General features: G+C 38.8%; 1 protein-coding gene across 6 annotated transcripts in view; it reads left to right on the top strand.

Annotated features, from left to right (window-relative positions):
- RGS7 (regulator of G protein signaling 7) overlaps positions 1-23,284 on the top strand; it is a 420,392-nt gene that overhangs the window by 327,802 nt on the left and 69,306 nt on the right. For 4 of the 6 annotated variants that reach the window (XM_077811866.1, XM_077811868.1, XM_077811865.1 and 1 more), the window contains 2 exons: positions 11,869-11,975; positions 18,735-18,786. The exons of the other annotated variants lie outside the window; for them this stretch is intronic. In XM_077811866.1, the coding sequence (XP_077667992.1) occupies positions 11,869-11,975; positions 18,735-18,786 (159 nt within the window). The remainder of the gene's footprint in view (positions 1-11,868; positions 11,976-18,734; positions 18,787-23,284) is intronic. 6 annotated transcript variants of the gene reach the window in all.

The following is a 23,284-nucleotide window of genomic DNA, read 5'->3' as shown; positions in this document are numbered from 1 at the left end:
GGTGTTTGTACTTTCAAAAGGGAAAGAATAAACTACATAGAAGTAGGAAATGAAGAAGGGAGTCTTCAATATATGACCTAATTAAATTATCCCCAATGAGCAGGAAGAAGGAATGGGAAATGACCATTTCCCTATACTTAGTACTTTTCAAGGACAAGTTAAGGTTGAGGTAATGGAGAAATGCCCACCTGGAATTTTCAGCAAGCTAACTGGGAGCTATTTACAAGTAAATGTACTAAATTTGTGAAAGATAACTGTGTGAGTGAAGACAGAGAGAATTTCAACAACAATGTAATAAAGGGAATAATAGCAGCAGCTACTGTAGCTGTACCTAAGATATTGAAGTTACCTCAAAACTAGCAATTCACTTCTGGGGTTAAATGAGGAGTGGCCATTAAAGAAAGGAACAAAACCTATAAGAAAGTGAAAAATACAGTGAATAGTGAAGATCTAATGAAGTATAAAAGAAATAAGGCAATAACACAAAAAATTATAAAAAACATCAGAGAGTGGAAGTAGTATTGTGGGAGGTTAAATAAAGATATTAAAACTTGAGAGATATACAGGCAAATTGGAAGAATGACTGGAATTCAGAATAAGAGTAGTTACATCCCAAATCTTTTGGGAATGACAAAATACTTAGAATCTAGGAAATGAGAGAGCAGTAGTTTTAGCAGAAACTTTTCAAGGCGTGAGTAATGATGAAAATTAAAGTGCAGTTTTCTGTTAGATTAAAAGACAATTAATTGAAGAGAGGCATAAACTATTATGTAGTTGGGGAAAACAGGAAGATACTATAATAAATTAAAGGTTTTATATGCGGGAACTTGAGAAAGTTATTGATATAAGCAAAATTACATCCCCAGTTAATGATAGTATATTCAATATGATGTTTAGATATCTTCCTGAAAGCAATTTGCAAGTATATAATACTTCATAGGAAAAATGCTAGGGTGGAAATATGTAGTAGTAATTCCAATAAGAAAACCTGGCAAACTGATCCACTTTTGTGGATAATTACCCTTATAGCCTGTCTGGGTAAAACTATGGAGAGAATGGTGAATGAAAGATTGGTTTTCTATTTCAAAAACAATGGTATTATAGATAAAGTGCAGGGTGGTCTTAGGAGAGGGAAATGAACCATGAACAATACTGCTAACATGGAAACTGAAATACAAAAAAGTATGCGAAACAGAGGTTTCATGATAGTTGTATTTCTAGATATTGAAAAATAATATGACATGCTATGGAGAAAAGGCTTATTGTACAAAATAGGTACAATAGGGATAAGGGGAAGAATGTCTCATGGATTTGAGTATTTTGGAGTCAAAGATTATGCAGGTCAGAGTTGGGAAATGTTTGTTGAATGTTGTTATTATATATATATATGCTATACCGCAGGGAAGTGTTATCTGCCTTACCTTATTTAACATTCATAGAAATCTGAGAATCATAGAACTGGAAGGGACCTCGAGAGGTCATCTAGTCCAGTCCCCTGCACTTGTGGCAGAATTAAATATTATCTAGACCATTTCTGACAGGTGTTTGTCTAACCTGCTCTTAAAAGTCTCCCAATGATGGAGATTCTACAACCTCCCTAGGCAATTTATTCCAGTGCTTAACCACCCTGAAAGTTAGGAAGTTTTTCCTAATGTCCAACTTAAACCTCCTTTGCTGCAATTTAAGCCCATTTCTTCTTGTCCTATCCTCAGAGGTTAAGAAAAAGAATTTTTCTTCCTCCTCCTTGTAACACTGTTTTACATAATTGAAAACTGTTACGTCCCCTTTCCGTCTTCTCTTTTCCAGACTAAACAAACCCAATTTTTTCAATCTTCCCTAATAGGTCATGTTTTCTAGATCTTTAATAGTTTTGTCACTCTTCTCTGGACTCTCTCCAGTTTGTCCACATCCTTCATTAAATGTGGTGCCCAGAGCTGGACACAATACTCCAGTTGAGGCCTAATCAGCATGGAATAGAGCAAAAGAATTACTTCTCGTGTCTTGCTTACAACACTCCTGCTAATACATCCCAGAAGGATGTTCGCTTTTTTTGCAATAGCGTTACACCATTGACTCATATTTAGCTTGTGGTCCGTTATGACCCCCAAATCCCTTTCTAGGTAGTCATTTCCTATTTTGTATGTGTGCAACTGATTGTTCCTTCCTAAGTGGAGTACTTTGCATTTGTCCTTATTGAATTTCATCCTATTTACTTCAGACCATTTCTCCAGTTTGTCCAGATCATTTTGAATTTTAATCCTATCCTCCAAACACTCACAACCCTTCCCAGCGTGGCATCATCCACAAACTTTATAAGTGTACTCTGTATGCCATTATCTAAATTATTGATGAAGATATTGAACAGAACTGGGCCCAGAACTGATCCATGCTGGACCCCACTCGTTATGCCCTTCCAGCATGACTGTGAACCACTGATAACTACTCTCTGGGAATGGTTTTCTAACCAGTTTTGCACCCACCATATAGTAGCTCCACTGAGGTTGCATTTTCCTAGTTTGTTTATGAGAAGGTCATGAGAGACAGTATCAAAAGCCTTACTAAAGTCAAGATACACCACATCTATCGCTCCCCCCTATCTTATGATAAATGATCTTCCAAAATGAGTAAGTGCCAGAGTGCGTGTCACTCTGTTTGCAGATGGTCATGTTCTATGGGTTAGTAACAGGAATATTGAGGTGGCAGAAAAGAGACTCAACAAAGTGTGATGAGAGACCTCAGATTGGGGAAATGCATGGGATTTAAAATTTTCCATTGCTTTAACCAAAGAATAGATATTTGCAAAAAAGAAAGCTACAAAGGAATCTGTAACAGTGTGGACAAGAAATAGATATAGTTAAAAGGTTTAGATGTCTAGTGGAAGTATTTCATACTAAATTACTTTGGAAAGATCAGACAGATTATGTTAAAAATAAACGCAAAGGAAGGGTCAACCTCCTTAAAAGTATTGCTGACGCTAACTGGGGGGTGAGTAAAAAAACACTGCTGATGGTCTCCAGAGCTTTAATCCAGACCTCTTATCAACTATTGCTGCCCAGCTTTTGGATCAGCATCAAAATCAGAATTTAAAAAATTGGATTTAATACTAGTACAGGTTATGTACAGTGCATTTATTACCATGCCCTTATACGCCCTGCAGATAGCTGCTAGTGAAATGCCAGTTGCACTATAAATGAAACTACTGGACCTAAATTTCTGGGCTAAAGTTAATGGGAATAGCAATGATGAAAGTACCAAGAAAATATGAGTATTTTGGGGAATTCAGAAGGCAACCTATTGCACACAATGTTAGAACTCCGCATGCCATTCCAGTTAAAACGTGGATGCAGGAGTTGATAGACCAGGAAAAGTTAAATTGACAGTCAAAACTTTTTATCATTAAAAATTAGTTGTGGATGGATGTCCAAAGTGGATTTAGATCTATTTTATAAGTCTAAGAGTAAAAAGGAGGCTATAGGTATAAAAAATGAAGTGTACCAGCATGCAGATGAAAAGTGGAATAGCTTTTTGTTAGTTATATAAAGATGGATGCAAAAAAAAAAAAGAGGAAGAATAGGGGCAGTTTATTGTATACCAAAATTGAGAATTAGAACATCTAAAAGAATATCTGATATTGCCAAACTAGTAGCAATAATGCTAGCATTAAACTGGATTTGGGATGTATGCCCAGCAGTGGTGGTAATTTTTTCCGATTCAATATCAGGCCTTATGGCAAGAAAAAACGGTGTCTCCATATGTACAAGTGATTTAATCAGTGAAATTATATTTCTAATAACAGAGTTAGTACAGATGGGGATACATGTAACATTTGCTCAGATCCCAGCACATCTTGGGATAACAGGGAAAGAAATGGTTGACAAAGCAGCTAAAAGGGCTGTAAGAAATGGAAGGATTCACATTGAAATGCCTTGGGTAAAAAGGAACTCAAGAAGCCTACTACAGAAAAATTTAAAAGAGGAATGGCAACAAATTGGATCAATTAAAAAAGGTGAAGAATATTTTTTGAATTGTGCCTCAGAGTTGAGGATAATGATGTACTTCAGGGCTGGGTAGGAAAAATGAAGTGATTTTGTTTAGATCACTAACTGGCCATTGTGGATTAAACAAATATTTTTTAAATAAACAAACACAAAGATAGGCTGTTTGTAGGCTGTAAGATAGAAGAAACAATTGATCACCTTCTTGGGGTATGTAAGATCTTTATAGTGAAAGGGGAAAAGCTCTTTGAGAAATTTAAATGACTTAAGGTAACAAAAGTTTCATTGTTCTTTAGCAAAGTATCAGGAATATGAGGTAATTTTAGAAGGGCGTTTTTACATTATCTAAAAGACACAGGGCATAGTGAGAGAATATAACCCGCTAGGTATTTAGGATTCAGAGTAGCAGCCGTGTTAGTCTGTATTCGCAAAAAGAAAAGGAATGCTTGTGGCACCTTAGAGACTAACAAATTTATTTGAGCATATGCATCCGATGAAGTGAGCTGTAGCTCACGAAAGCTTATGCTTAAATAAATTTGTTAGTCTCTAAGGTGCCACAAGTCCTCCTTTTCTTTTTAGGTATTTAGGAGTGATAGTTGGTGGTTGCTATAGACTATCCAGTCAAATCTGCTTCACTATTTAAAAAAAAAGTGGGGGGGAGGGCAAAGCAGGGGGGAAAGGACAAGATTGGGGCAACCCGAGAAAGGAAAAAACTATTGAGCTTCTCCAGCCCCGTAGAGAGAACTGACAGTCTGCAGAGCCCCTACTCTTGTAGAAAGGAGGGTGTGGATCACCTGAGCTAAAAGGGGGGAAAGACTGAGATTTGCACTGAAGCCCTGTGAATTCTGAAGTGCACAGTGATACTTCCAGGCCCCTCTGAGGTAAGAAAGGCCCATATCCCGGATGGAGTGGCCTACAGATTTTTCTTTTCCTTTCTTTTGCTTTACCTTTTTTGCTGTCTGTGGGCTGGTTTGTTGTTTCACCGAGACACCAGGAGGGGAGAAAACAGCCAAGAGGTCTTGACCGGGGGGTTGAGTGCCAACCCGCGAGAAAGACACACTCTGCAGCACTCGCTGAGGTGCAGGGGGTAAATGGACTCTGAAACATGTGCTCCCCACATAGCTCCTAAAGGTGGCACTCTACCATGGACAGATTTGTGACAATGCCCTAAATGGTAACTCGTCAGTGAACTTAGTCGAGTGTAACTGAGAGCATCATTTGGTTCAGATATTCTTAGGTGAAGTGGCTGATGAACTGGAAGTCATGCAACTGTGTGCGTATCACACTTGACATCCATGTCTATATCTGTATGCACTTATTCAATAAGGTAATGCCGAATCTTCTCATTGTTCGCTGTATGCGCCAGGATTTCGGAATATATATTCAGTGTCTGATACAAACTTTTTTTTTTCTTTTTACCCAAGAAGAATTTGCAAAGTAGTATGTTTTAAAGTATTTGTCAAGGTCTCTTTCAGAGACGAGTTCTTCAACTGAACTTTCTCTTCTCGTGTACTTCACAGCAGTCTGTGGTGATCCCCTCTTCCTCTGTCATTCTTGGACATGAGAGGAGCTTTTTCAAATCTAAACCTCCTGCCTCCCCTTGCAGTGATGTCTAAAAATGCAGAATCTGGATTGAATTCCTTTATTTAGGCACATAGGGCAATTATGTTACTGGCTCAATTTTCCTTCTCAAGCTTTTTTTCTGTGCAGAAACTCTACTGCTGATTTGCCAAGCTTAATAGCATTTGTCTCTTCTTAATTTGATATTAGACAGTAAGAGATCTTTGTGCCAGTTGTTCACCTGCTTGAAAAGAATTTGATTGATAGTTTATTTGCCTTCTCTTCCTGAAATAATAAGTATCGTGAAGAAGCCTAGATTACATAATTGCCCCATGTATTAGCCTTTCATTGGTGGGGAGTGGTTTGAGGCATTCTTGGAACATGAAATGCCTCTGGCATCAGTATTCGTAGACAAAAACATGTGCTTTTTATAAAGTTGGTAACATGTCTTCCTCAGATTCCCCAGGTTAGAAAAGTTCTGATCTGCTATGTAGCTAAGACTCTTCGTGTTTCTATATATTTTTGTGGCACTGCAGCAGGGCTTTGAAAAGATGTTGGATTGACAACTCTAGGATTGGAAGTCCTCTCTCTAGCTGAAGAAGAGGTGGGATCTGTGTCCTGCCAAAGCACCCCAAGGCTCACTTGGAAGGACTGTGTTTAGGGATGACAGGGTCCCTTACTCTTGACTGCTGCGTTAAACTTCTTTCCTCCTGCCCCCACTATACTCAACCTTCCTCTATCTTGAGAGCAGGGGTGGGCAAACTACGGCCCACAGGCCAGATCTGGCCCCTCGGAGCTTTGGATCAGGCCTGCGGGATCATCCCCCGTGGTGCCGCAGGCCTCGCGCTGCTCTTACAAGCAGCTGGCACCACGTTTCTGCCGCCCAATGAGGGGCAGAGGGCTCTGCGGGTTGCCCTTGCCTCCGGGCACTGCCTTCCCAGCTCCCATTGGCTGGGAACAGGGAACCGCAGCCAATGGGAGCTTTGGGGGAGGTACCTGGATGCGTGGCAAGGGCAGCGCGCGGAGCCCTGTGCTTCCCCCTCCCCCAGGGGCCGCGCAGGGGCATGGTTCCTGCTGCTTCCCAGAGCGGCGTGGCTTGGGGCCAGTGCAGGCAGGCAGAGAGCCTGCCCTGGCCCCGGTGCATGCCGCTGCCACCCCGGAGCTGCTTTAGGTAAGCGGCACCGGGCCAGAGTCTGAACCCCTCCTGCACCCCAACTCTCTCCCCAGAGCCCTCTGCTGCACCCTACACCCTCTTGCACCCCAATCCCCTGCCCTGAGCTCCTTCATACACTCCGCACACCTCCTCTGCCCCAATCCCTTGCCTTGAGCCCGTTCCTGCACACCGCACCCCCTCCCACACTACACACTACCTCCTGCATCTCAACTCCCTGCCCCGGCCCTGCATACAATTTCCCCACCCCTGATCTAGAGTGTGACCCTCGGGCCAAAAAGCTTGCCCACCCCTGATCTAGACTGACCTGGCAGGCCCCGCTAACTGCCTCCTTTTTCAGATGTTTCCATCTCCTGGCTATTGCTGTTCCCCCCACTCCCTGCTCTATCCCTACACAAACTCCTTACAGTCACAGTCTCCTTTCCAGGACCCACATGGAATCTCAGATATGCCCTCTCAGTACTTCTGATTTCTGGAGCTAACTGATGCATTCAAAAATCATAGCACACAAGCATAACAGTTCTGAGTATCTGGGGCTACATCCATATTATATTTGGCACTAGAATGTCACACGTACCAGTAGCTAATTCCGGCCTATCCCAAATATCTTTTTCAAAACCGAAAATGTACAGTGTGTCCAAACAAATGACCTGACAACTCTCACAACAAAGTATTATAGTAATAGAACTCAGTGTAGGAGGCTGAAACTCTGCTTCTAGCCCACTCTCGTATGTTTATGGATGGCAATGCAGTATATAATATGTCAAATCAGCCAGCGTTGAGAGACTTAGCAATAGTTAAGCGAACAGTGTGGTAAAGACATTTTCAGCCTAATCTCTGTGAGACCCGTTAATATTTTATGGGTTGTGGGTTTTCTTACTGCAGTCCCGGAAAGAAAGATAAGGGGGAAAGGGAAAAGCATATTACTTTGGTGTCACCATGCTGTTCCGTAAGATTAGAGGGTCCCTTATGACCAATATTAAATCAATAGACTTGATGATTTAATAGTCTTGATTGGAGTTCTTATTCCCATATCTCTCCCATTCACAAACCACAGAGTAAAGGCACATTTCAAGTCCTATCCTGAATACTTTTTGCATGCAGAACCTCATTGAAGTCACTGCCGGAATCTCAGATATGCCCTTTCAGTACCTCCAACTTCAAGGGCTAACTGGTGTATTCAGAAATCATAGCGCACGAGGAGAGTAATAACTTTTGAATTGTTTTGCAGACATAGCTAAGGTGTGTTTGAGAGTGTGTAAAATTTTCAAAAGTGCCTAAGTGACTTTGAAAGTCAATGAGATTGGGATCCTAAGCTACTTAGGTCCTTTTGATGAAGTTACTTTGTATAAACAATTGTATGCATTATTAGAAATATTTAAAGGGACACTGCCAAGTTAAACTTAAATTTAAAGGTAATTTTGCTTGGTTATGTTGCTAATAACACTTTAGAAATCTCAAAGATAAATTTGCTTTCCTATGGGATTTACGTTTCTTCAGTTACATAGGAATTGCTCTACTGGATCAAACCACCTAGTTCATGAAGTATCTTGTCTCCCAAAGTGGCCACCACAAGCTACTGTAGAGAAAGGTACAAGAACCCTACAGATTGTTTCCTTCTAACCTTCATTAGTTTAGCTTATGCCCTGAGGGTTTATATTTATTCCAAACCTCATATTTTCTTTTTTCATCCTTGCTATTGTAATTCTGTATACTGTTGCCAACCATATAAATGTGCAATCCTTACAGTCATACATCTTGTATAGAAGAGTAAATTTATGTTCAGACTTAGAAGATTTGAAACTTTCTGGTGCTTCTTATTGACATGCATCAACATTATGATATCATCATTCAATGCTCTCCTTTCCCTCCAGGGGCTTGACCCTGCACCACTGAAGTCAATGGGAATTCTACTTTGGACTTCGATGAGAGCAGGATCATGCCTTTGGAGACCAGTCAGATCCTTCTCTCTCTGAGGAGAGAAACTGAGGAGATATGGATGTGAGAAAAGGCATTGAGTTGTTTTATTGTACTGTATCGCTGTAAATAAACCTATTAAAAGTTTTTAAAACTATTTATTCCTATTTGAGCCACCCTTTCTGTCCTTCCCCTTGTGAACCCAGCCCTCCATAATCAAACTTACTTTAAAAAAGGAGACTGGTGGATTTCTTCTTTCAATCAATTTGTATCTGTCTGTCACTCTCTCTTCTCCCCTTTTCCCCACACAAGTAGAGATATAATTTAAATAGCTGCTAGATAAGAGAGTCTTCTGGTATTTACTCACTTGCACAGTGAAAGAATGAGGATATTAAAATAAAAAGGCATTTGATTTTAAAATAATTAGAGGGGGTGGGGTGTTTATTTATTTATTTTTAAAATAACCTGGCATTCATTGGCACAAGATATAGAATTTAATGGCTTATAAATACATATGAATAACAAGAATAGCTGTGGTTACATTAGATAGTTTGTACCCATATGAAGATTATCCTATCATGTTTCAGGGCAGAACTACTAAAAGCCTGGGGTCAAGAAACTTTCCTTCTGGTCATGTTGTTCCAAGAATGTCTGTTATGAGGGTTTGGTTCTTTACTCTGAAGCATCTGGTACTGTGGACTGTCAGAGACATCATGCTGGGCTACATCAATCATTTGTCTGTTCCAGGATGTCAGTTGCTATGCCAGCAGGACTGGGACTAATTTGCAGAAGATTACGGGAGCAAGAGGTGTTTGTCATGAAGCAGAGACAGAATTGGGGTTGTGGTTAGGTGGGTTAAGTGGGGAAGTTGCCTGTCCCTGAACCCAAGAGGGGGTTCTGGGGGTGGGTGGATTCAGGACAGCTACAAATTCCCACTCATCCTCTTGAAAAATTTAAAATACTCATGATGAAAGTGTTAAAGTGAGCGGAAAGGTGAAAAGAGAGTTTGCACATATTGCTCATGAAATATGGGTGAGCTAACAGAACTGTTTCATTCTTATAGCCAAGACTAACATAAGAAAGTGTAAAAGAACACAATATTAACCCATCCTTAAACTTTTGTAGCAAGGACAGGAGACAACAAATCGAATAGATATTTTTCCCATGTTGATGTCGTGACTGTAATCTCCTCCAATGCCACAAAGTCTCGCTGGTGTTTCTGTGCTAAACTTCTACGTCCAGGGTTTAGAGAGGCTATACAATATAGATCCATCCTGAAAAACTGAGGAATGGGATTTCAACCTAGTAATTAAGTATTAGGAATTTGCAACAATAGAGTCACCTCTTTTTAAAGTATGACATGAACATAAAGAAAGCAAAACTATAGGCATTTACCAGTTTGAACATTGTGTTGCACATAAAACTGTAACCGATTTTTCAGAGTGAAATTATGCATGCCATTGGTCCATCCTTGATAGAGTATTGTCAAAATTCCAAATGGCAGAAATTGTTATGTGTCTATTTCATGGGTATATAAATATTCCAGAGCCTGGTTTGGCTTGTAAAGTTATATGGAGGGACTGGTGGAGAAATAGCTTAACCTTGTGGGCCAAGGATCTCAACTACCATAGGAAGTACAAGGTGTAACTATTACAATCCCACTCTTGTTATAGTATGGCTCTGCTGTCCTGACAGGAGAATTGTAATAATTGCAAAGTGTGTAGCCAATATCCTGGGACCTAATACTGAACAATGGTACAATGTAAATATAAGAATATGTGTAATACTTAGCATATGTAGTAGGTGACCCAGAAGTCACCTACTACAGGACTGGCCCATCAAAGAAAATAACAGAATGTCACTAGCTGTCACCTTCAGCCCCCAACTAAAACCTCTCCAGCGCATCATCAAAGATCTACAACCTATCCTGAAAAATGATCCCTCACTCTCACAGATCTTGGGAGTCAGACCAGCCCTCATTTACAGACAGCCCCCCAACCTTAAGCAAATACTCTCCAGCAACCACACATCACACAACAAAAACACTAACCCAGAACCTATCCTTGCAACAAAGCCCGATGCCAACTCTGTCCACATATTTATTCAAGTGACACCATCATAGGACCTAATCACATTAGCCACGCCATCAGAGCCTTGTTCACCTGCACATCTACCAATGCGATATATGCCATCATGTGCCAACAATGCCCCTCTGCCATGTACATTGGCCAAACTGGACAGTCTCTACGCAAAAGAATAAATGGACACAAATCTGACATCAGGAATCATAACATTCAAAAACTTCAACCTCTCTGGCCACTCACTAAAAGACTTAAGGGTGGCAATTCCGCAACAGAAAAGCTTCAAAAACAGACTTGAATGAGAAAGTGCTGAGCTTGAATTAATATACAAATTAGATACCATTAAGGGTTTGAATAGAGACTGGGAGTGGCTGGGTCATTACGCATATTGAATCTATTTTCCCATGTTAAGTATCCTCACACCTTCTTGTCAACTGTCTAAATGGGCCATCTTGATTATCACTACAAAAGTTTTTTTCTCCCGCTGATAATAGCTCATCTTAATTAATTAGCCTCTTACAGTTTGTATGGCAACTTCCACCTTCTCTGTATGTATATATATATCTTCTTACTATATGTTTCATTCTATGCATCCGATGAAGTGGGCTGTAGCCCACGAAAGGTTATGCTCTAATAAATGTGTGAGTCTCTAAGGTGCCAGAAGTACTCCTTCACTTAGCATATATATTTATTGGCTGTGGTTTTGTATGCTAAGATAAATTTAAGCCATTCTTCATTCAATACATTGTCTATACTGAGGACTGTAGGGAAATCTCTTATCACAGCTGGGAGGCGCGCTAAGGTGTACCAGCCCATGCTGTTTTAACACCATGTCATCTTCTAGACCTGTTCTAAAGGGAAGGGTTAGACAACACAAAGGCAGTAATTCTCAGTGAGAAATGGATGGAGTGAGTCAGTAATGAAGGTAGTGGGAATGCAGAGGAAAAGCTGTTGAATGGGAGAGATACAAATCAACTCCTTAGGAAGAGGAATAATTTTGGTACCGTCTCTATATTAAATAGTAAAAGAGCTGGGTGTTTACTCACAGGAGACAGGAAGAAATGTCACATAAGGGTCCCTTGCTGTAAATACAGAAAAGGTTAATTTTTTAAAAATGTTCTTTTCTTTCCCTACACCCCAACAGTGGAAGCTCTACATTTGGGGACATTAATGGCAGCCCATGGCTATTTCTTTCCAATCTCAGACCATGTTCTAACACTAAAGGATGATGGCACCTTTTACCGGTTCCAAGTAAGTATGCTTAATATGTTCTTGGGTTGCTTAAATGAAGGTTTATATTAAGAGCAAGATGCTATTTATTGTAACTGTAATCGTATCGTCCCCTTTCAGTGGCCCAGTTAATGATATCAATTCATCTTATACCTAAAAATGCTAATAGGACTATGTTCTGAAACTGTATGCTAATAATTTAAATGTAGAGACACTGAGGACCATCACAAATATGTACCTAAAATTATATGGGGGTGGAAATGTCCCTCTCTGAAATAACAATAACTCTAATGGCTTGAAAAGTCTAACAGCTGCAATAAAATTACATACAGCATAATCCTCAGTAGGACCCTCCTTTGTAAAGATCCAATGGAGTTCTGAGGTGTGGAATGAAACACATGATGGCTTTTTTCTCACAGGCCCTGTAGAGCACTTCAGACAGAATATTTCCTCTTCTGAGAGATGTACGTGTGTCTTCTACCAGCACATATTCGATTATGATCTAACATTTATAGTGAGAGATTTCTACGTTGATCAGTTGGCCACATTAGTGTTCATGGTAGAAATGAGCAGGTGTTCTAGTGCACAGTAGGAGAATACATCTGATTTTATATATATTACTTATAGGTTTTTATTTTTATTTGCGTACTTATTTGTACCTTTTTAATGTTATTACGCTAGTTTTAAAATTAGTTCTTTACTGTTTCATACAATGAATAGCTTGATTTCATGTTCTGTACATTGAGACAAATGTGATCCACAGTATTGATTGGATATCCTGGCGTTTGATAAATGTATTAGAACCAGAAAGGACTGTCTGATGGGGTGCTAGCATATCATCCCCCAGACATTTAAGACTAACTTTTACTTTAAAAAAAAGAAAATGTAGTTCAAAGATACCTGAGAAGAACAATGTCTTTCAAGTGTAGAAGAAACATGACAGGTTGGAGAGTAATCCTACCTTCAGATCATGATCACCATTTTAGTTGTATACCACACCTCACCTTTTGACATTCTAGACTAATATGTTATGATTCAGTTGTCTTATCCCCACTAGGATACAGTGCCTCCTGATGGATAGTACTAGAATAAGAATGGTATACTGTAATAAAATATGAATATCTCTTCCCTTGGAGGCAGTTTATCCTAATGGACGATTTTCATCATACAACATCTGAGGTTGCAAGTTGAATGCTTATGAAATATTTAACATATTTTTCCCTAAGGCTTTTTTTTTACATAGATATATCTGCCTAAAAGTTTATACAACATGACATACCATATAAAAAACCTTGGGTTTAGTCTTTAACTTGTAAGAGATGATGTCGCTGCTACTCTAATTAATGGAAAAACGACTCCCTAATAAAGATCTAAGGCTAAATTACGGGAAGGTATTATAAGCAGCTTCTCAAAGGGCACACATGTAGAATGCAAAAGCAGAGTTAACATTACAGCCATGTTCTGGCTCCAGACCTTTTCTCCCCTGGGCATGCCTATTTATGCCTCCATCATTCCTGGTTTGAAGGAATTAAAGGCCCTTGATGATTCAAAGGACCCATAAGCATAGCAGCTAACTTCTTTGCTGCAGGTCTGTGGCTGTATGAGAGTTTGCTCTTGGGTGTGCTTGTGTTAGGCATCAGTCAAAAGTTGGCCACCATGCTTTTGTATAATTTCTTTCTGAAATACATTTGTTAAAATTAAATGAACATATGCAATAAAATACACTTAAACTACAAAAATTTTCAAAACATCAGTGTTGACAGGCATTAGTAAGTTTACATCTGTTGTGTCAGATATTCATCTATTCCTGTTGTTTATGCCACCCAAGGCTATGGTTTTAACAAGATAAACTGAGTCAGACTTGCTACTTACTGCATGGAGTGGTTCTAGTAATTTAGTAGGCGTTAAGATAGAGAATTTAAAGTACTGCATTAATAAAGTCTCTCTTTGTATGTGAAATACATATAACAATATCAGTTGAATGGGATGGAGTTTAAGTTTCCATGTTGTAGATATTTAAAATATGTTTGCAGTCTCTCTACCTTTTCATATAACACAAGTAATACTCAGATGCTTTCATTTGTACTATTTTTAAAATCACTTTATTCTGGTAGATTAGGTTTTGTGCAGCAACATATATACAAATGTAATGATATTGAGTGTACATTCATTTTTGTCATGCACAGCAGGAACCCACCCCGCCACCCAATGTCCTTATGCCATGTCTGATCAGCCTGGTATCAGCTATCCATTTGTGCATCTATAGGAAATCCAGGCTATAACTTTTGTGCCTTGTCTCTAAGCAAAGACCAAGGATGCTGTATCTTTGTGATAATCCCACCCCTGTCTATTGGTCAGATCAATATGTACAGATCAGTAATGTACAACTCATATTTTGGAGATGAATGTATTTCCTTTAAATATCATACAGTCAAAGTTCTTAAATTATATTTAAATCACCAAGTCTTACAACAACAGATAAATAAAACAAAATTAAATATTTATGTGTAATATGGAGATTATTGGTTAAGGTTTCCATTCGTTACAGGAGATGCATACAGTGAATGTTATGTGGTCTGATGAGTCAAGTATGAGAATGAGAATCAGGATCCTTGTTATGAAATCCTGAATCTGTTGATGTCAGTGCCAAAAATCCCATTGATTTCAGTCAGGCCAGGGTTTCACTCTTGGTTTTCATACTCGTTTCTGTCACTGACTTCCTTTATCCTGGGCAAACCGCTCACTCTCCCTTGGCCTTAGTTTCCTTATCTTTAAAATGTGGATAACAAAACTTACCTACCATTGGAAAATGTTTGAGTTCCTCCAATGCAGATGTTAGAGAACGTGAGGCATTTTAATATGTATATAATCAATTGTTTTTTATTTGATGATATTTTAAGATTATAGATCCCCATTTCTAGAGTTCATAACAGTCCCTAGCAGTTGTCTGGAGAGGAATGACAATATATGGAGCAAAAGGTTTACATTTGACATGAATATTCCTCACCATATACACTAATTAGACTAAACTGTCCCCTGGTGAACAGACCTTTCCCTTATAACTATTCAAAGGGAGGGATTAAAGTAAACTATAGGATCTTTCTCCTTTAAAAATACAGTTTAAACCATACAAACTAACAGTGCTTTATAAAAAGGTGTTGTGTTTGAATCAAAGTTTTTCTCTATTTGAAATAGCAAGCAGGGTTGCCAACTTTGGGTGGATGAATTCCTGGAGATTTCATCACATGACATAATCTTTGATTAAAGATTAATCTTTAATTTCTAGAGATTCCAGGACAATCCTGCAAGGTTAGCAACCCTAAAATTAGCAGGTGCCTTCAATACTTAAAATTCTAGGATGATGAGGAGGATGATTTGTTTTATGATAGAGCCAAGATAGAACTGTTCTTAGTTCCTTTGCTAAATTACTAGCAAAATACCAATGCAAATAAATGTAATATGGGGATATATACTTGGATTACAGGAGTTGGTTTTATACATTTTTATTAGCAGAAGGGGCCTGGATATAGATTGCTATGGTTAAATTTAGAAAGTAATATAAAAATATAATCCAGATTGAACAACATAAAATTGCTTACCTAGAGCCACTTTTCTCTTTTTATAAGCTTGTAATGACCTTATAGAGACAATCTGTTCTATACAAACCAATCAGTTTGGGTCTGTGATGATACTTTGGGTGCTAGATATGACCTTATTTCTCCAGCCACAGGACTGAATAGAACTGCCTGCCCAATTACAGATACATGTAGACCAAATGCTTTAAAATTGTAGTGATGTAAATTGGCAGCATTATTTCTGCCTGGGCTGATAAACACTATTTGATTTTCCCAAAACTATTCCGCAGCCCGCCTTCTTTCCAGCTATAAATAGGATGTCATGGCAAAGTAGCAAATAGGGAATGTTACCACTCATTCATGGCAAACCCCTTGACAGCCACTCCTCAGGAAAAATGAAATTTTTAACGACTGATAGGTCCTTCAGGTTTTCAACATTCCACTCAAAAAAGCTAATGTTTGATAATCTTCACTATGGAAATGGTTATCATACAAAATGCTTGTACTGCAACATCTCTGTAAATCTCCCAGTCAAAGCTTTCAATTGCCTGAAAATTGTAGAAGATGTAATGGGGTTTTCAGGGGGGTTTTAATGTGTGTACCCTAAGGTATCTGTATTGTGAGGTACACAGCAGATAATTCTACTACAGTTGATGATTGAGGTGTGCAAAATAATTAGATAAAAACTCCACCACCTACTCAAACTCTGGCTAGGTTGGCAGTCACATGCATTTGGAAACCACAGTTCATGCACAGAGGAGATCATAAACATGGGCAGAGATTCTTTGCATAGCTCTGGGAGGTTCTTAACCAGCTGAGAGGTGAACAGCTAGTCTCCCCTTCCTTCTACACACACACACTTATAGTGAATCCCACGCCTCACTTACATACACCCCACTCTACAATATGCCCTGGATCTCTTGTTTCTTATTTCTATAGGCCCGCCCCCCTCTTCTGTTCTTCCTTCCTTGGATAAGTTAAACCCCTTTCCTAAGTCTTTAGGGTTCATACTTTTCCTCATCTCCAGGAGATTCTTCATGGTCCACTATTTTACCCAGTTCTTAAATGCTGGGAAAGGTTGGGAGAGGAAGGAGAAGGATATAAACTAAATACTTGAATTGCAGAGATGCAAAGAGGCGTGTCACATATTTGAGATAAGACTAAGACCTATAGCGCCCATTTAAGAAAAGGACAATGTTATTTCTCTGTCTGGAAGAACTGTTTGTTGGCTAAGAGAGAAAAGCTGCAACATATGGCTTACACATATCCAGTTCCACTCAAGGGATTGCTGTCCAAGACTCTGGGTGATATCAGTGTTAGCTTGTTTTAGTACAGCTTTAGGGCTAAATTCAGACTCCTGCATTTACAGCCATGCAGACTCAGGGACTGGGAAGGTGTGTGCTTTGAGAGTGGCATGCCTAGAGTCAGTATGTCTCCGTATGGATAAAGCAGGCATGATGCTGCCAAATACCTTGAGGAAACATATTTATTAGTGGGCCCTGCTGCATCTATTAAAAAAGGATTAGCATATGCTTCTGCTAATTTAGGCATAGAGTTGTGCATGGATTTTTGGGTGGGAGGGCATGTCTGTTTACCGCCATGTATGGGAGTGCTATGAGAAAGGCTCTCTGAGTCTCTCCCCAGGGTGGGCTGCCATTATTTAAGATTAACATTTAATCATTGGAACCTGGCAAAATGATCCTCAGTTTATGCAATGAGTTGTAATGTAAATTAACATCAGAGCTCTAGAACTGTGAATACCAATTAATTAGCAATGACAGACAAATGGAAAATATATTCCTGTGAAATATTTCAAAGGCATTTTAATTCTGCAGGGGGAACGATTTTTCATTTAGTAGCAATATTTCATGAACATTTTAATCAGAAATTTTTAGTTTTGACCATTTTTTTTGGAAATTTTGTTTTTTTCATTTTGCTTTTTCACTTTTCACTTTCCGCCTTTTTCTCTTTCACCACCTTTTCTCTCATTGTTTTCCATTGTACCACTGAAAAGGTGTGGGTGTGGGAGGATGAGGAAAAACAGAGAGAGGGAAGGGAAGGAAAAATAAAACAAACAAACAAAAAATCCACTCTAAAAAAAGACAACATTTTTCATTTTCCAGTTCCATCAGGGGAAACAATTCAAAAACAAATATTTTGTGAAAATTTCTCAATTGGACAAAAGGCCATTATTCTGCAAAAAGATCTTCCCTGTGAAAGAAAATGTGATGATCCCTGGGCAACATTGATGGGTTCTGAAGTCATCAAATGAGATTCATTGTGCTGTGAGGCCTTTGATGATGGTGGCTGGAAATACATAGTAAAACGAAGGGATATCCCAGAAGAGTTCCTTCTTTCTCCCCAAATGCAGGCTCAAATCAACACCAATACTGACATTTGACTATACTAATATGACATCTCAAATTTCATATTCGTGTATACATATGAATATTGTGTGTATATAAATACTAGAGCTGTCTGATTTTTTCATCGAACAAGGTTTTTCATTGAAATAGTCTTTTTCAAAAATGAATTATTTTCTTCATTACTTACAAAATATTAATAACTCTTAAAGATATCTTCCCCAACGATGTAAACAAAATTCTATTGAAATAAAAAAATTAATTTAGTTTGCAATAAAAGAAAAAAGTCAATAACATTTTAGATATTTTTTTTAATGGAAAAATAAAGAAGTGCATTTTGAAGGCCTTGACAGTAATACAACTTTGAAATTTTGAATATTTTTGTGAAAACAGCCTGTCCTTTTTGACCAGCTCTAATAAATATCTACTAGTGAGTTGCCTAGAACCTTAACATATATTAATCACAAGTTCTGCAAAATCAGAGATTGAATGGGTCATAAAGAATGCAAAAACTTCTCACCTCTAAACGTTGATACTTCAGGTCGATGTGAGCATGTTCCTGGGGAAAGTAGGGCTGCCCTTTACCTGTTCCGTAGTTTTTCAATAATAATAATACTTCATTCTTCTTATCTGTCATTCTGGAACACTACACAAATACCATAAATAAGCATACAAAAGTAATTTGCCATTTTGATGCCTATTTCAAAATTGCTGGATTTACAGTACAGTGGATTTCCCAAGAAAGCATAAATAACCTTTGCAAAACAGTGTCAGTCTAGGAATTGTATGCTTGCTTTGTCTAACCTGAATTCCCTGCTTTTTTGTTTTATTTTATTCTATAGACACCCTATTTTTGGCCATCAAATTGTTGGGAGCCGGAAAATACAGACTATGGTCAGTGTGGATATCTATTCTCTTTCTATCAGGAGTCTTGTATTGTATGTATAAAAACATTATTAAAGACTGTCTTGTTTAGCCATCCAACCATTAAAAACACTGTTGGTGTCTTGTTCAATCCCAGTGCAAGAACTGCTGATGCTCAGCCCAAGGTTGGCTTTGATTTTACAAAGTTTATTAAGTCAGAGGTCAAATATGAATGTGATCCAGGAATACAAAAATAGCATTGCATTGCTGTGCACGTTGTAAATACATATGGTGACAAAGTCTCAGTGAAACAGAAGGTACTTTAAAAGTAGTGATTCTTCCTTGCTGATGAGATTCAAACACATGCAAGTAACCCAGTTAGGACTCTTAAAACTCATAGTGGGCCAAACTTTCAAATATATGTGCATGTATGTATCAGTGCACATGTGGAAATCAGTTATTTGTTCCAGAGTAGCAGCCATGTTAGTCTGTATCCGCAAAAAGAACGGGTCACAAAGGTGCCACAAGTACGCCTGTTCTTTTTGTAGTTATTTTTTCGTACACATGGCCACACAAATATGTGTGCATACATTCAGGTTCGCATGGATGGGAATGGCCATAACTGTGTACAATATGTTATTTCCTGCCATATGTAAGGAGGCCATTTGTCCAGTTTAAAGTCGGACAGTCCTAGTGTTCTGCCGTACTGTTCCTGTCCAGTAGAGACTTAGAACTGGACATGGCTTTGTCCATTGAAAATGAGAGTAGAAAATAGGAAGAGACTGTGGATGGAGGAGGATGCCAGAGGGGCGGGGGCTAATGTGGCACCTCCGTATGCAGTGGTACAAGCATGGGTGGACCAATGCAAGAAGGCTCACACACCGGGGCAGAGTCATGCGGGGGATGGGCTAGTGCAGGGGGCTGACATGGAAGGGGGTGGGGCTGCGTGTGTGGGCTAAGATAGGGCAGGGCCACATGGGCAGGCTGATGCAGGAAGGAGAGGGGTTATATAGGCAGGGGAGTGGAAATCCTATATTCTGAGGAGGTGTCAGGGCCACCCTAGCCATGCTTACCATTTACACACATAAATTAGATGTGCCGTTATTTATGTGTACTTACATTTGAAAATCTGGGCATAATTGGTAAAAAAAAAAAAACACTATAAAATGACTGAAGCCAAGATTTTTCAAAAATGAGTATCTAAAGTTAGGTTCCTACGTCCACATGTATGCACCAAATTAAGTGTCCTGATTATCCGTGAAACTGATCAACCAATAGCTCCCATTCATTTTAATGGGAGCTGTGGGGTACTCAGGACTTCTGGAAAAACAGCCCATTTATTTTGGTGACTAAATATCCTAACTTCAGGCACCCATTTTTAAAAAAATATCTTAGCTGAATGCTTTGGAAATTCAAGGTGGTATGCACTAAAGTGTGTTCAACCTCAGTATTGGAGAGCTGTGGACTACTGGAAACTGTATAAGGTTGGCAGTCAATCTAACATTCTGTTCTTATCTTCTCAGTTGACTTGTGTGATTTTTGTGTAAATCACTAAATCCAACAATTTAAAACCGAGGTGCCTAAAGTTAGGCATCTAAATAGCTAGCCCGATTTTCAGAGGTGATCAGCACCAACAATTTCCAAGTCTGAAAATGCTGATGATAACCTCTCCAGGCCTCAGTTAGCCCATGTGTACAGTGCGGGTAAAACTACTTGTAAAACACTAGTACAATAGAAGTCCAGAATATTGTTATGAATCTAATATTTAGACAGCTGTGATTAGTCACTGAGGCAGGAAGATATTTGATTCAGCACGTAATAATTCTTTCTTTCTTTCTTTCTTTCTTTCTTAGCAGTTTTTCACAGCTTTCCTTTAAGGGTTGTCCAATCTATCCACAGTCTCCTTGGTTATGGAATACCAGAAAATTATGAAACATGTTTCCAAGGGAAACCGAGCTGTTCATCAGAAAAAGCCTATGGGATAACTGGGGGAGTTAATAAATATGCTAAAATGTCTGTTGGGACCCTTCACTCTCTAATAGTAGGTATGAGCCTGAAGTCAGCCTGAGAAAGTTGTTATTACTATCCACTGATGTTGATGGGGAGGTACAATGTCTAGCTGCCTTTTTAAAGTGACCAGCTGAGAAAAAGCAATAATGCAGATTAAGAAAGAAACCGCAGAGTCAGAATCAGAATTAACAATTTGGGCAGGGGAGAGGGGTGGGTGAAGAGAGAGAGATTCTCCAGGGCATCAGAACCTCCACATAGTGATGTGCCAGGAGAGTTTATTTTTGCTAGGCTCCTCCAGTTATCATATAGACTTTACCACTACACAGCTCAGTTTCCTGTTTTTAGCATAGGAAGGCCATGATTTTAAAGGAAATTAGAAATCCTGTGTTGTGGAGTGCTGAGTTTTTAATGGTTTTCCATGGTATGTTAACCCTTTTGCTTATTAGGGTCTATCACCATGCATGGCCTGGAAGGATGCTGAGATTTTCTGCTGAACATACAGCAATGATTTGAGCAAACAGATGCAATCTCAGTCCAGATAACTGGATCACCAAGCTATGATAGCTAGCAAGAAATCTTTTTTTCAAAATTAGCTAAATTCTAAGACTGCAGTGTTTAATTCTTGGACCTTAGGGCCCACATATTTTTAAACACTCAGTTGATGCCTGTAGGATTTCTGCACTCAAGATGGTGACAAAGCTAGACAGTTAAAAATTAAGGGTAAGTTTCTAACATTATTAGTCATGCTAAGAAATAACTTACTCCATTGATTACAGTGGCTGTAAACGAAAATACGGTCATTAAAAAAAATCAAAGAACCCAGGTATGTTCAAAGCATTATTTTTACTTACCAGTCATTTTTAAACTATGAATGCTTCTGGTGTTTCTGAAGGAGAGCTGACATTTTACTGCATAGCATTTAGGGCCTCATCCAATGAGTGCTCTGCTCATAACTTCCTCTTGGAACAGAAGAATGGCAATACCAGCTCAGACCAGTGGTACATCTAATGCACTGATCCATCTTCAAAATTGGCCAGTAGTAGATTTTTCAGAGGAAGGTCTAAAACTCTCATAGTGGACAACTTTGCAATAATATCCGTATTGGGTAAACTTCTTCCCAATCCCAGGCAGTTAGAAGTTGTTTTATATCCTGAAGCGTAAGCGTTCATATTGTATTTATGATTTTTTATCGCAGTCTGTTTAATTGCATATATTGAATATAGTGGGAGTTCTGAATGCAGACCACTTGCAAGATTGCACTGATAGTTTGTAACAAAGGAAGTGCTAATCAATAAGATTGAAATTCACCGTTCTGCAGAAGACCCACAAAAGTTCTATGAAACCCTGAAGTCCTATTTTGAGGGCAAAATAGGCCTTAAGTAGGATTTCAGTGTCTTAAAGGTCTTAGGAGATTTATGGTACTCAATGGGCCCTCTGCAGAAAGGCAAATTTCACCCCAAAAGAATTCAAAAGAGATGCTGCAGACTTTCACAGTAGTTCTGTTATTTACTAGTAAATGATGTATAGAAAATGTAGGTAATTAAACCAATTTTTAATAAACTTACATTAAAGCCATTATGAGTATCTCCACACTCTGTCATGCAGTAGAATGTTCAGTGGTATTTCCTTTGTTACAGACTATGGGCCAGATCCTGAGCAGCCCTGTGCACTTGCAGCTCCACCTAAAATTAATAGAAGAGGCAGGTATCCCGTGCCTCTGAGAATCAGTCCCCTATCAAACAAGCAAGAAGGACACTTCTTCAATAATCTTTGTCTATCAGAGTTAATGACAATGTAAACAACTTTATTGGTGATTGATACAATTTTACAAGCCAATGAAAATCTTATACTAATTGTAAAAAAGAAAAAAAAGTAAATGTAGTTTCTCTTTAAATAAAGGCAGGCACACCTACCATTACTCACCCAGTGCTGTACTGCTGCCCATGATGAAGAACAGTAACAATAAAATCATTAACCCTTAAGATAGAAATGAAATGAGGTTGAGACATTGCATTTGTTCCTTCATTACTAAGTTAACTCCAAAAATAAATTCTTTTTTATTCCTTTATAGAATATGTTAAAATCTACTCAACAATGTCACTTCATTTTCTGCTTTGTGTTAGCTAAGGGTATAAAATATTTTCATGACAAAGGTTTAGCTACAGGCCATGTGTGTAAAACAGATGATGTCCTTTCTTGACACATCCTTTAAAAAAAATTCCAAAAATATATTTCAGGAGGCTGCTGGCCAATTCCTAGAGCAGTGCTATAGGGAAGTGATGCGAACCCTGCTACTGTTACAGGCTTTAGATTTTTATCTTGTATCAAGGTGAAATATCTTGGCATCCATTTTGAAGGTGACTAGCTGCCCACTTTTTGGATGCTCAAACTGAGACATCTAAGAAGCCCTCCTAATTTTCAATAAGGAGGGCTTTAAACTAGGTTCACCGGGGGAAGGAGACCAAAGCCCTGAGGTAAGTGGAGAAGTGGGATACCGGAAGGAGGCACGAGTAGGAGC

The sequence above is a fragment of the Eretmochelys imbricata genome, chromosome 3, assembly GCF_965152235.1.
Source record: "Eretmochelys imbricata isolate rEreImb1 chromosome 3, rEreImb1.hap1, whole genome shotgun sequence".
NCBI classification, from domain to species: domain Eukaryota; kingdom Metazoa; phylum Chordata; order Testudines; family Cheloniidae; genus Eretmochelys; species Eretmochelys imbricata.
Note: the sequence above shows the minus strand (reverse complement) of the source record. Positions and strands in the feature narration are given on the sequence as shown.